Below are 12237 nucleotides of genomic sequence, written 5' to 3' on the forward strand. Positions count from 1 at the left end.
TGTAAGTATGTGTGTGTTCTGTGTGTGTGAGTATGTGTGTGTTCTGTGTGTGTAAGTATGTGTGTGTTCTGTGTGTGTAAGTATGTGTGTGTTCTGTGTGTGTGAGTATGTGTGTGTTCTGTGTGTGTAAGTATGTGTGTGTTCTGTGTGTGTGAGTATGTGTGTGTTCTGTGTGTGTAAGTATGTGTGTGTTCTGTGTGTGTAAGTATGTGTGTGTTCTGTGTGTGTGAGTATGTGTGTAAGTGTGTGTGTAAGTATGTGTGTGTTCTGTGTGTGTGAGTATGTGTGTGTTCTGTGTGTGTGAGTATGTGTGTGTTCTGTGTGTGTAAGTATGTGTGTGTTCTGTGTGTGTGAGTATGTGTGTGTTCTGTGTGTGTAAGTATGTGTGTGTTCTGTGTGTGTAAGTATGTGTGTGTTCTGTGTGTGTGAGTATGTGTGTGTTCTGTGTGTGTGAGTATGTGTGTAAGTATGTGTGTGTTCTGTGTGTGTAAGTATGTGTGTGTTCTGTGTGTGTGAGTATGTGTGTGTTCTGTGTGTGTAAGTATGTGTGTGTTCTGTGTGTGTGAGTATGTGTGTGTTCTGTGTGTGTAAGTATGTGTGTGTTCTGTGTGTGTAAGTATGTGTGTGTTCTGTGTGTGTGAGTATGTGTGTGTTCTGTGTGTGTAAGTATGTGTGTGTTCTGTGTGTGTAAGTATGTGTGTGTTCTGTGTGTGTGAGTATGTGTGTGTTCTGTGTGTGTGAGTATGTGTGTGTTCTGTGTGTGTGAGTATGTGTGTGTTTGTTCGGTGTGTGTGAGAGACAGGAAATGTTGAGGGTATCAGACACAGTTTGACATATTTGTGTGACTGGAGCCGTTAGCTGACCAGGGGAATGCTCACCTGTTAAACTGCCAAACCACTCAGAGACTACAGCATGACACTACTAAACCCCCTCTGTCTGTCTCTCTCTCTCTCCTGTCTGTCTCGCTCTCCTTCTGTCTGTCTCTCTCTCCTCCTGTCTGTCTCTCTCTCCTCCTGTCTGTCTCTCTCTCCTCCTGTCTGTCTCTCTCTCCTTCTGTCTGTCTCTCTCCTTCTGTCTGTCTCTCTCTCCTTCTGTCTGTCTCTCTCTCCTTCTGTCTGTCTCTCTCTCCTCCTGTCTGTCTGTCTCTCTCTCCTCCTGTCTGTCTCTCTCTCTCTCTCCTCCTGTCTGTCTCTCTCCTCCTGTCTGTCTCTCTCTCCTGTCTGTCTCTCTCTCCTCCTGTCTGTCTGTCTCCTGTCAGTCTGTCTGTCTCTCTCCTTCTGTCTGTCTCTCTCCTTCTGCCTGTCTCTCTCCTTCTGCCTGTCTCTCTCCTTCTGTCTGTCTCTCTCCTTCTGTCTGTCTCTCTCCTTCTGTCTGTCTCTCTCCTCTTCTGTCTGTCTCTCTCCTCTTCTGTCTGTCTCTCTCCTCTTCTGTCTGTCTCTCTCTCCTTCTGTCTGTTATTCTTCTGAGAAAGTCTTAGAAATTCCCTCTTTCTCTCCCTAACCTCAAACACATTCTACTATTTCCTCATCCTCCTCTCACCATCTCTCTCTCTCTCTCTTTTTCTCTCCCTCTCCCTCCCTGACTGAGTAAGAGTGTGTGTGTGTGTGTGTGTGTGTGTGTGTGTGTGTGTGTGTGTGTGTGTGTGTGTGTGTGTGTGTGTGTGTGTGTGTGTGTGTGTGTGTGTGTGTGTGTGTGTGTGTGTGTGTGTGTGTGTGTGTGTGTGTGTGTGTGTGTGTGTGTGTGTATGATCCTGTGTGTGCATGTGCGTGTGTCCTTCAGGTCTAAGAGGTTAAACGCAGGGAGATGTTAAGTTGAGAGATGAGCCTGTGTAAAAGTCAAGGGTTAAGTGTCCATATATGGACATGGTCGGTGTGGGGCGGGGTGGTAAGCTGCTGTCAGGGAATAGAAATATCCTTTCTAGAGCAGCTCTGATGCATTAATGACACACACACATCCACTCTTATTGGTCAGGTTGCCACATATTCATCTGATTGGATAAACTGTAGCATATACATATATAAATACAGGATATCCAATGACACACAGACATATTCCTGGTCCACTCTTATTGGCCAGCGGGCCACCATATCAATATGCAATGACAATCATGATGATTATATTGTATTTATATGGCCCATTAACAGTATGAATGGTCATATGTGGTGTGGTTATTCTACATGGTGCGGTTATTCTACCTGGTGTGGTTATTCTACGTGGTGGATTAATTCTACATGGTGCGGTTATTCTACGTGGTGTGGTAATTCTACGTGGTGGATTTTTTTTCTACATGGTGGATTAATTCTACACGGTGTGGTTATTCTACATGGTGTGGTTATTCTACATGGTGCGGTTATTCTGTATGGTGCGGTTATTCTACATGGTGTGGTTATTCTACAGGGTGTGGTTATTCTACATGGTGTGGTTATTCTACATGGTGTGGTTATTCTACGTGGTGTGGTTATTCTACATGGTGTGGTTATTCTACGTGGTGCGGTTATTCTACGTGGTGCGGTTATTCTACATGGTGCGGTTATTCTACATGGTGCGGTTATACTACGTGGTGCGGTTATTCTACGTGGTGCGGTTATTCTACGTGGTGCGGTTATTCTACGTGGTGCGGTTATTCTACGTGGTGCGGTTATTCTATATTGGTGCGGTTATTCTACATGGTGCGGTTATTCTACATGGTGCGGTTATTCTACATGGTGCGGTTATTCTGTATGGTGTGGTTATTCTGTACGGTGTGGTTATTCTATACGGTGCAGTTATTCTATACGGTGTAGTTATTCTACATGGTGCGGTTGTTCTGTATGGTGCGGTTATTCTATATGGTGTAGTTATTTTACATGGTGCGGTTATTCTACATGGTGCAGTTATTCTACATTGTATGGTTATTCCATATGGTGTAGTTATTCTATATGGTGCAGTTATTCTATATGGTGCAGTTATTCTACATGGTGCAGTTATTCTACATGGTGCAGTTATTCTATATGGTGCAGTTATTCTATATGGTGCAGTTATTCTACATGGTGCAGTTATTCTGTATGGTGTGGTTATTCTATATGGTGCGGTTATTCTGTGTGGTGTGGTTTATCTGTATGGTGTGGGTATTCTGTATGGTGTGTGATGTATCAATGACCCTACTGTTTGGCTGTTTTTGTGATGCAGAATAGACATTGGTCTCAATGGGATTTCCTGCTTAAATAAAGGTTAAATTAATACATCAAATAAATCAATACTAACACCTGTAAGTACATTGACCAGGTGTGGTGATGAGCATGAACTGACCATGTCGACTGTCTCAGATCTCGGTCATGGCTTCAAGGGGGTGAGCAGGTACGACAGTGAGGCCCTTGTATCTTATAAACCATCGTTATAGCTTTGTGGACTTGTTGACCGTGTGTGGTCATGCTGACCGCGTGCAGTACTCACATCTCGGTCATGGCTTCAGGCAGGTGAGCAGGTATGGCAGTGAGGCCCTTGCCTCTACAATCTACGATGTTGTTACTACAGGAACACATGGGAGGACAGGAGCCAGACGCCAGGCTACACGGCTGGACAAACGCACTGTCACTCTGACCTGGAGAGAGAGAGCGAGTGAGAAAGAGAGAGAGCGAGAGAGAGAGAGAGAGAGTTTAGAATGAGAGAGAGTGATTATTGTGTATTATTGTGTGATTATTAGTTGCTATGTAAATACCAGGTGATTTCTGGACAGTAAATAAGTCATACCAAGGGAAAGACATGGCATAGAAACGCTCCACACAAATTCTAGTGCTGTATCTCAGCTGGTGAACTCTGACCTCTGTCTTACCTGAGCAGGTGACCTCTACAGGTAAACTCTACCCTCTAACCTCTGACCCCTGTCTTACCTGAGCAGGTGACCTCTACAGGTAAACTCTAACCCCTGACCCCTGCCTTACCTGAGCAGGTGAACTCTACAGGTAAACTCTAACCCCTGACCCCTGCCTTACCTGAGCAGGTGAACTCGTTCTTCTGCAGTTCAGCCAGGTTGAGTCCCCTGAGGGTTGGAGGGGAGCTGCACTGTGTGTACAGACCCAGGGTGGGCCTCTGTCTCAGCCAGGGAGACAACCAGGACAGGTGACAGTCACACCGCAGACTGTTAGAGTGGAGACGACTGGAGGGAGAGGACGAGGAAGGAGGAGGTTTATTGTCCAATGTACCAGGATGTCAAAGGAAATGTGTATTGTGCTTTCTCAACCCTCTGAAAAACACAGAGAGGTTGGAGTAGAGGGTAACCACTAGGAGAGAGAGAGGAGGGGGGATCACTTACCCATCTCTCACTGAGACTCTCACTTCAAACCATCATCTGCACACACACACACACTGTCTGAACCAGTTTCCTCCATACTGTAACCCTATACTCTAACCCTAACTCTCAGCTTTAACAATGCAGGGGTTTCTATGTGTGTGTGTGTGTGTGTGTGTGTGTGTGTGTGTGTGTGTGGGTGTGATTTTCAGGGGCTTAACAGTTTGATTTCCAGGGGCGTCTGTCATTGGTTGGACAGTTTGTTGACAGGAGCTTGGTGCCTTGAAGTCCCAGCAAATCACCCACAACCCTTCTGTGGTGGGTGGAAGGGGACCACGTTTCCTTAGAATGGGACTCGTGGTTTGGGTCCCCCCCAAGAGGCTGGGCCTCTTTCTGAGGCAGCGCTACATCTCTGATTGACTGGTTTATGGGTACAGAGGCATTCATACAAGACGTGTGTATTTGAAGTGTGTTTCTCACTAGTGGATGGCTCATTTCGGTGAGGCATCTGCCTCTGATTCCAAAGGTTGCATGTTCGAATCCAGCCATAGAAAGTTGTTCTTGATATTTTAGTTTTAAGCCCATTTCAAACCTTAAACATTCAGAGTTAATGCCCTTAAAGCTGCAATAAGTCACTTTGTGGGTGACCCGACCAAATTCACATAGACATTGTTATTGGAACAAGTCCAAGAGGCAGTAGATATGCTCTATGTGCACTACTTCTATGCTTCCCGTGCTTAAATTACATGTTACGGTTTTGCTTCAAACAGCTGAAAATACAATATACTTGCTTATTTAAATCCCAAATTTAAATTAGGCAAACTTTTAGAATTTTAGCAACCAGGAAATGGCGGAGGGATTTCTGCACAGTACATCTTTAAGAATTTGGAATTAATGCCTGAACATAACCCTAACATTAAATATTCACAGTTAATACCTGAACATAACCCTTATCTTAAATATTCACAGTTAATACCTGAACATAACCCCTACCTTAAATATTCACAGTTAATACCTGAACATAACCCCTACCTTAAATATTCACAGTTAATACCTGAACATAACCCTTATCTTAAATATTCACAGTTAATACCTGAACATAACCCTAACATTAAATATTCACAGTTAATACCTGAACATAACCCTAACATTAAATATTCACAGTTAATACCTGAACATAACCCTTACCTTAAATATTCACAGTTAATACCTGAACATAACCCTAACCTTAAATATTCACAGTTAATACCTGAACATAACCCTTACCTTAAATATTCACAGTTAATACCTGAACATAACGCTTACGTTAAATATTCACAGTTAATACCTGAACATAACCCTTACGTTAAATATTCACAGTTAATACCTGAACATAACCCTAACCTTAAATATTCACAGTTAATACCTGAACATAATGCTTACGTTAAATATTCACAGTTAATAACTGAACATAACCCTTATCTTAAATATTCACAGTTAATAACTGAACATAACCCTTACTTTAAATATTCGGAGTTAATGCCTAAACTTAAGCTTAAACACTTTGAAATTTGACGTTTGGGAAACATGGATGAACGACTAATTCTGACAAGAGACTGAGAGCTGGTAGGGTTGGCTATGTGTGGCCTGTCAGACTCAGAGTAGGATAGAGTTGCCCTTCTTCCACACTGATCTTAGGTCAGTTTTGTGTTTTCACCCTAATGGATAAGATTCTGAAAGGGTGACCAAAGTCCGTATTCTTATAGCATCTCAGAGTAAGAGTACTGGTCTACAATCAGTTTTCCCTTTAAGATCATAATGAATTAGATCACATGGACAACAGGGACCTGATCCTAGATCTGCACCTGTAGGAGTATCTTCATCCTGATCTGTTTATACAATAACTGTGTCACTGAGTAGTAGTGATGTGAAAAACCATAGTTGAATATCACAATATTATTCTTGACAATATATACAGTATATATACTTTGACTCCGAGTATCGATCTGTAAAAACCAGGTAGTGTTAATTAGTGCTAGTCGGCTGTAGCTGCGCCAAAACTACTGGAACCCACATGTTCTCCTGCTCTCACGTCTCTCTTGCAGCAGACGCATAGTGAGCGACATGTTCCCAGATAGCACACACCCGTCTGCCCAACGTGGGCACGGTGTATACAGGGTACATTGGGAAGATGCCGTTTATACAGCGTTTGCTCATTCTACAGTTCTACATTCTACAGTTCTATATCGTTGATGTGTCGGTCAGACATCAACATTCTATTCTGATGTCTCTTTGACATCTTCCCAATGGGAAAACACTCCCCAAACATATTCCCCATGCAATTTGATATGTCGGCCACCTAAGTGTCAAAAGTTCCCTGGCAGTCCTACTGAGTAGTGTTGGATTGTGGGTAGTGTAGTTAAACGGAGAGGGACTCACAAGGTGCGTAGTTTGGGCATGTGGTTGAAGCTGGAGACTGGAATGCTGCTTATGTTGTTGTTGTTCAGTGTGCTGCCGAGAGAGAGAGAGAGAGATAGCGAGAGAGAGATAGCGAGAGAGAGATAGCGAGAGAGAGATAGCGAGAGAGAGAGAGATAGCGAGATAGAGAGAGAGAGATAGCGAGAGAGAGAGAGAGAGAGAGAGAGATAGCGAGAGACAGAGACAGAGACAGAGAGAGAGAGAGAGAGAGGCGGAGAGAATATTAGTTGACATTCCTTAGGAGAAGAAAGCTGCACACAGACACAGTCTCTATAATACTTACAGAACCTCCAGAGTTCTCAGAGCACGGAAAGCCCCCTCCTCGATGCACGTGATGTGGTTCTTATCCAGTTGACTGTAGACACAAAACACATATAATGGCTTCCATTAGTGTGTGTACGTGTGTGTGAGAGAGAGTGTGTGTGTGCATGTGTCACTCACAGGTTCCTGATGTCCGTGGCCCCTCTGAAAGCTCTCCTGGGAATGGCTTGGATAGCATTCTCACTAAGGTCCCTGAGAAGGAAGGACGGAAGGAGGGAGGGGGTGAGAGAGAGAGAAAAACATGGAAGAAAGAAGGAAAGACAATATAAACAAAGTGTAGCTTTTCCAACGTGAAATCCATGTAGAAAGAAGAGCTATGAAAAGAAGAGGAGTGTAGAGCAGACAGTGTTGATCAGTGTAGAGCAGACAGTGTTGATCAGTGTAGAGCAGACAGTGTTGATCAGTGTAGAGCAGACAGTGTAGAGCAGACAGTGTTGATCAGTGTAGAGCAGACAGTGTTGATCAGTGTAGAGCAGACAGTGTTGATCAGTGTAGAGCAGACAGTGTAGAGCAGACAGTGTTGATCAGTGTAGAGCAGACAGTGTTGATCAGTGTAGAGCAGACGGTGTTGATCAGTGTAGAGCAGACGGTGTTGATCAGTGTAGAGCAGACGGTGTTGATCAGTGTAGAGCAGACGGTGTTGATCAGTGTAGAGCAGACAGAGTTGATCAGTGTAGAGCAGACAGTGTTGATCAGTGTAGAGCAGACAGTGTTGATCAGTGTAGAGCAGACAGTGTTGATCAGTGTAGAGCAGACAGTGTTGATCAGTGTAGAGCAGACAGTGTTGATCAGTGTAGAGCAGACAGTGTTGATCAGTGTAGAGCAGACAGTGTTGATCAGTGTAGAGCAGACAGTGTTGATCAGTGTAGAGCAGACAGTGTTGATCAGTGTAGAGCAGACAGTGTTGATCAGTGTGGAGCAGACAGTGTTGATCAGTGTAGAGCAGACAGTGTTGATCAGTGTAGAGCAGACAGTGTTGATCAGTGTAGAGCAGACAGTGTGGAGCAGACAGTGTTGATCAGTGTAGAGCAGACAGTGTTGATCAGTGTAGAGCAGACAGTGTTGATCAGTGTGGAGCAGACAGTGTTGATCAGTGTAGAGCAGACAGTGTGGAGCAGACAGTGTTGATCAGTGTAGAGCAGACGGTGTTGATCAGTGTAGAGCAGACAGTGTTGATCAGTTTAGAGCAGACAGTGTTGATCAGTGTAGAGCAGACAGTGTTGATCAGTGTGGAGCAGACAGTGTTGATCAGTGTAGAGCAGACAGTGTGGAGCAGACAGTGTTGATCAGTGTAGAGCAGACGGTGTTGATCAGTGTAGAGCAGACAGTGTTGATCAGTTTAGAGCAGACGGTGTTGATCAGTGTAGAGCAGTTTAGAGCAGACAGTTGAGTAATTGGTGGCTGTGTTTCCACCCAGAGACCAGTCTTATCTGCTCTATCGCACTGTGTTTGGTCATGTAAAGTACACACACAGACCAGGAACTAGGGACTGGGCCCCTGGCTCTCTCTCTCTTCCTCTGTCTCCCTCTCTATCGCTCACGCACTTCTCCTTGTTCTCCCTCCCTTTTTCTCTCTTTCTATTTTCATCCCTTTCAGTCTACCACTCCTCTCTCCATCCCTCCGTCTCTCTCCCTCTTCTCTCTCTGTCTGTTCCACAACATTACCACTAGGTCTCCATCATGATGTTATCTTAATGTGTTCCTCCGGCCCTGGGGCCTAGACGCCGGCAGGAAGCCTGGGCCCGCGGTGACTGAGCCACCCCAGGGAGGGCCTACTACAGCTTGGGTATACTCTGGCACTCTTCCCTTTGCCGTGGAGAGGGGAACCACAGGGTTGTCTATGTTTGTTTGTCTGTGTGTGTGTGTACCCAGGTGTGTGCGCATTCAGCCCACAGAGACCATCAGAGCAGCCCGCAGAGACTATCAGAGCAGCCCACAGAGACTATCAGAGCAGCCCACAGAGACTATCAGAGCAGCCCACAGAGACTATCAGAGCAGCCCGCAGAGACTATCAGAGCAGCCAGCAGAGACTATCAGAGCAGCCAGCAGAGACCATCAGAGCAGCCCACAGAGACCATCAGAGCAGCCCGCAGAGACTATCAGAGCAGCCCGCAGAGACTATCAGAGCAGCCCGCAGAGACTATCAGAGCAGCCCATAGAGACTATCAGAGCAGCCCACAGAGACTATCAGAGCAGCCCGCAGAGACTATCAGAGCAGCCCACAGAGACTATCAGAGCAGCCCCCAGAGACTATCAGAGCAGCCCGCAGAGACTATCAGAGCAGCCCGCAGAGACTATCGGAGCAGCCCGCAGAGACTATCGGAGCAGCCCACAGAGACTATCAGAGCAGCCCGCTGAGACTATCAGAGCAGCCCACAGAGACTATCAGAGCAGCCCACAGAGACCATCAGAGCAGCCCATAGAGACTATCAGAGCAGCCCACAGAGACTATCAGAGCAGCCCACAGAGACTATCAGAGCAGCCCGCAGAGACTATCAGAGCAGCCCGCAGAGACTATCAGAGCAGCCCACAGAGACTATCGGAGCAGCCCGCAGAGACTATCGGAGCAGCCCACAGAGACTATCAGAGCAGCCCACAGAGACTATCAGAGCAGCCCACAGAGGGTGATAGATGGAAAGATGGGAATGTAAAGGGTGATAGATGGGGAGTGTAGAGGGTGATAGATTGAGAGAGGGGAGTGTAGAGGGTGATAGATTGAGAGAGGGGAGTGTAGAGGGTGATAGATTGAGAGAGGGGAGTGTAGAGGGTGATAGATTGAGAGAGAGGAGTGTAGAGGGTGATAGATTGAAGGAGGGGAGTGTAGAGGGTGATAGATTGAAGGAGGGGAGTGTAGAGGGTGATAGATTGAGGGAGGGGAGTGTAGAGGGTGATAGATTGAGAGAGGGGAGTGTAGAGGGTGATAGATTGAAGGAGGGGAGTGTAGAGGGTGATAGATTGAGAGATGGGAATGTAGAGGGTGATAGATTGAAGGAGGGGAGTGTAGAGGGTGATAGATTGAAGGAGGGGAGTGTAGAGGGTGATAGATTGAAGGAGGGGAGTGTAGAGAGTGATAGATTGAGAGATGGGAATGCAGAGGGTGATAGATTGAGAGAGGGGAATGTAGAGGGTGATAGATTGATGGAGGGGAGTGTAGAGGGTGATAGATTGAGAGAGGGGAGTGTAGAGGGTGATAGATTGAGAGAGGGGAGTGTAGAGGGTGATAGATTGATGGAGGGGAGTGTAGAGGGTGATAGATTGAGAGAGGGGAGTGTAGAGGGTGAAAGATTGAGAGAGGGGAGTGTAGAGGGTGATAGATTGAGAGAGAGGAGTGTAGAGGGTGATAGATTGAAGGAGGGGAGTGTAGAGGGTGATAGATTGAAGGAGGGGAGTGTAGAGGGTGATAGATTGAGAGAGGGGAGTGTAGAGGGTGATAGATTGATGGAGGGGAGTGTAGAGGGTGATAGATTGAGAGAGGGGAGTGTAGAGGGTGATATATTGAGAGAGGGGAGTGTAGAGGGTGATAGATTGAGAGAGGGGAGTGTAGAGGGTGATAGATTGAGAGAGGGGAGTGTAGAGGGTGATAGATTGAAGGAGGGGAGTGTAGAGGGTGATATATTGAAGGAGGGCAGTGTAGAGGGTGATAGATTGAGAGAGGGGAGTGTAGAGGGTGATAGATTGAGAGAGGGGAGTGTAGAGGGTGATAGATTGAGAGAACATGAAAAGAGAATGATGGATATAGTGGAAGAGTGGAATGGAGTGAGTAAAAGTGAGGGATGGATATAGAGAAGGAAAGAGGAACACTGCTAGATGGATAATGGGTGAAAGGGACTGATAGAGTGTATGAGAGAGAGAGAAAGCGTGAGAGAAGGATGGATAAAATGAGAGAGGGAGTGGAGTGGGTGAGAGATTGGTTGCGATCACACGCACAGTTTTTCTGCTCCATTTCAGATTGAGGTCAGAGTCAGTGAACCAACACATAGACAGACACACAGCAGGGAGTCATGAGAGAGAGAGAGAGAGAGAGAGAGAGAGAGAGAGAGAGAGGGGCAGATATGGGAATTTGAGAGAGAAAGAGAGAGAAAGGGGCAGATATGTGAATTTGAGAGAGAAAGAGAGAGAGAGAGGGGCAGATATGGGAATTTGAGAGAGAGAGATGTGAGAATTGGAGGGTGAGAAAGGGGGTGAGAGATGGAGAGGGTGTAAATGGATTTTGGGGAGAGATATAGAACATGAATATATGGATCTAAGGTCAAATGTGTGTTCGCTTTCTCTCTCCCTCCCTCATCTCTACCTGATCATCTCTCTCCCTCCCTCATCTCTCTCTCTCATCTCTCTCCCTCCCTCATCTCTACCTGATCATCTCTCTCATCTCTACCTGATCATCTCTCTCCTTCCCTCATCTCTACCTGATCATTTCTCTCATCTCTACCTGATCATCTCTCTCATCTCTACCTGATCATCTCTCTCATCTCTACCTGATCATCTCTCTCCCTCCCTCATCTCTACCTGATCATCTCTCTCCCTCCCTCATCTCTACCTGATCATCTCCCTCATCTCTACCTGATCATCTCTCTCTCCCCCATCTCTACCTGATCATCTCTCATCTCTACCTGATCATCTCTCTCCCTCCCTCATCTCTACCTGATCATCTCTCTCCCTCCCACATCTCTACCTGATCATCTCTCTCTCCCCCATCTCTACCTGATCATCTCTCTCCCTCCCTCATCTCTACCTGATCATCTCTCTCCCTCCCCCATGTCTACCTGATCATCTCTCTCCCTCCCCCATGTCTACCTGATCATCTCTCTCTCTCCCTCCCTCATCTCTACCTGATCATCTCTCTCCCTCCCTCATCTCTACCTGATCATCTCCCTCATCTCTACCTGATCATCTCTCTCCCTCCCTCATCTCTACCTGATCATCTCTCTCCCTCCCTCATCTCTACCTGATCATCTCCCTCATCTCTACCTGATCATCTCTCTCCCTCCCTCATCTCTACCTGATCATCTCCCTCATCTCTACCTGATCATCTCCCTCATCTCTACCTGATCATCTCTCTCCCTCCCCCATCTCTACCTGATCATCTCTCATCTCTACCTGATCATCTCTCTCCCTCCCCCATCTCTACCTGATCATCTCTCTCTCCCCCATCTCTACCTGATCATCTCTCTCCATCCCTCATCTCTACCTGAT

The 12237-nt window shown here is 46.2% G+C and overlaps 1 protein-coding gene across 2 annotated transcripts in view; it reads right to left on the minus strand.

The window, feature by feature from the left end:
* The window catches only part of LOC139544764 (slit homolog 1 protein-like), a 122200-nt gene that overhangs the window by 40177 nt on the left and 69786 nt on the right, over positions 1 to 12237 (minus strand). For both annotated transcript variants that reach the window (XM_071351985.1, XM_071351984.1), the window contains exons 5-9: positions 7166 to 7237; positions 7008 to 7079; positions 6686 to 6757; positions 3972 to 4135; positions 3433 to 3580 (exon numbers count right to left, since the gene is read on the minus strand). In XM_071351985.1, the coding sequence (XP_071208086.1) occupies positions 3433 to 3580; positions 3972 to 4135; positions 6686 to 6757; positions 7008 to 7079; positions 7166 to 7237 (528 nt within the window). The remainder of the gene's footprint in view (positions 1 to 3432; positions 3581 to 3971; positions 4136 to 6685; positions 6758 to 7007; positions 7080 to 7165; positions 7238 to 12237) is intronic.

The sequence above is a fragment of the Salvelinus alpinus genome, chromosome 2 (genome assembly GCF_045679555.1).
Source record: "Salvelinus alpinus chromosome 2, SLU_Salpinus.1, whole genome shotgun sequence".
Lineage (NCBI taxonomy): Eukaryota > Metazoa > Chordata > Actinopteri > Salmoniformes > Salmonidae > Salvelinus > Salvelinus alpinus.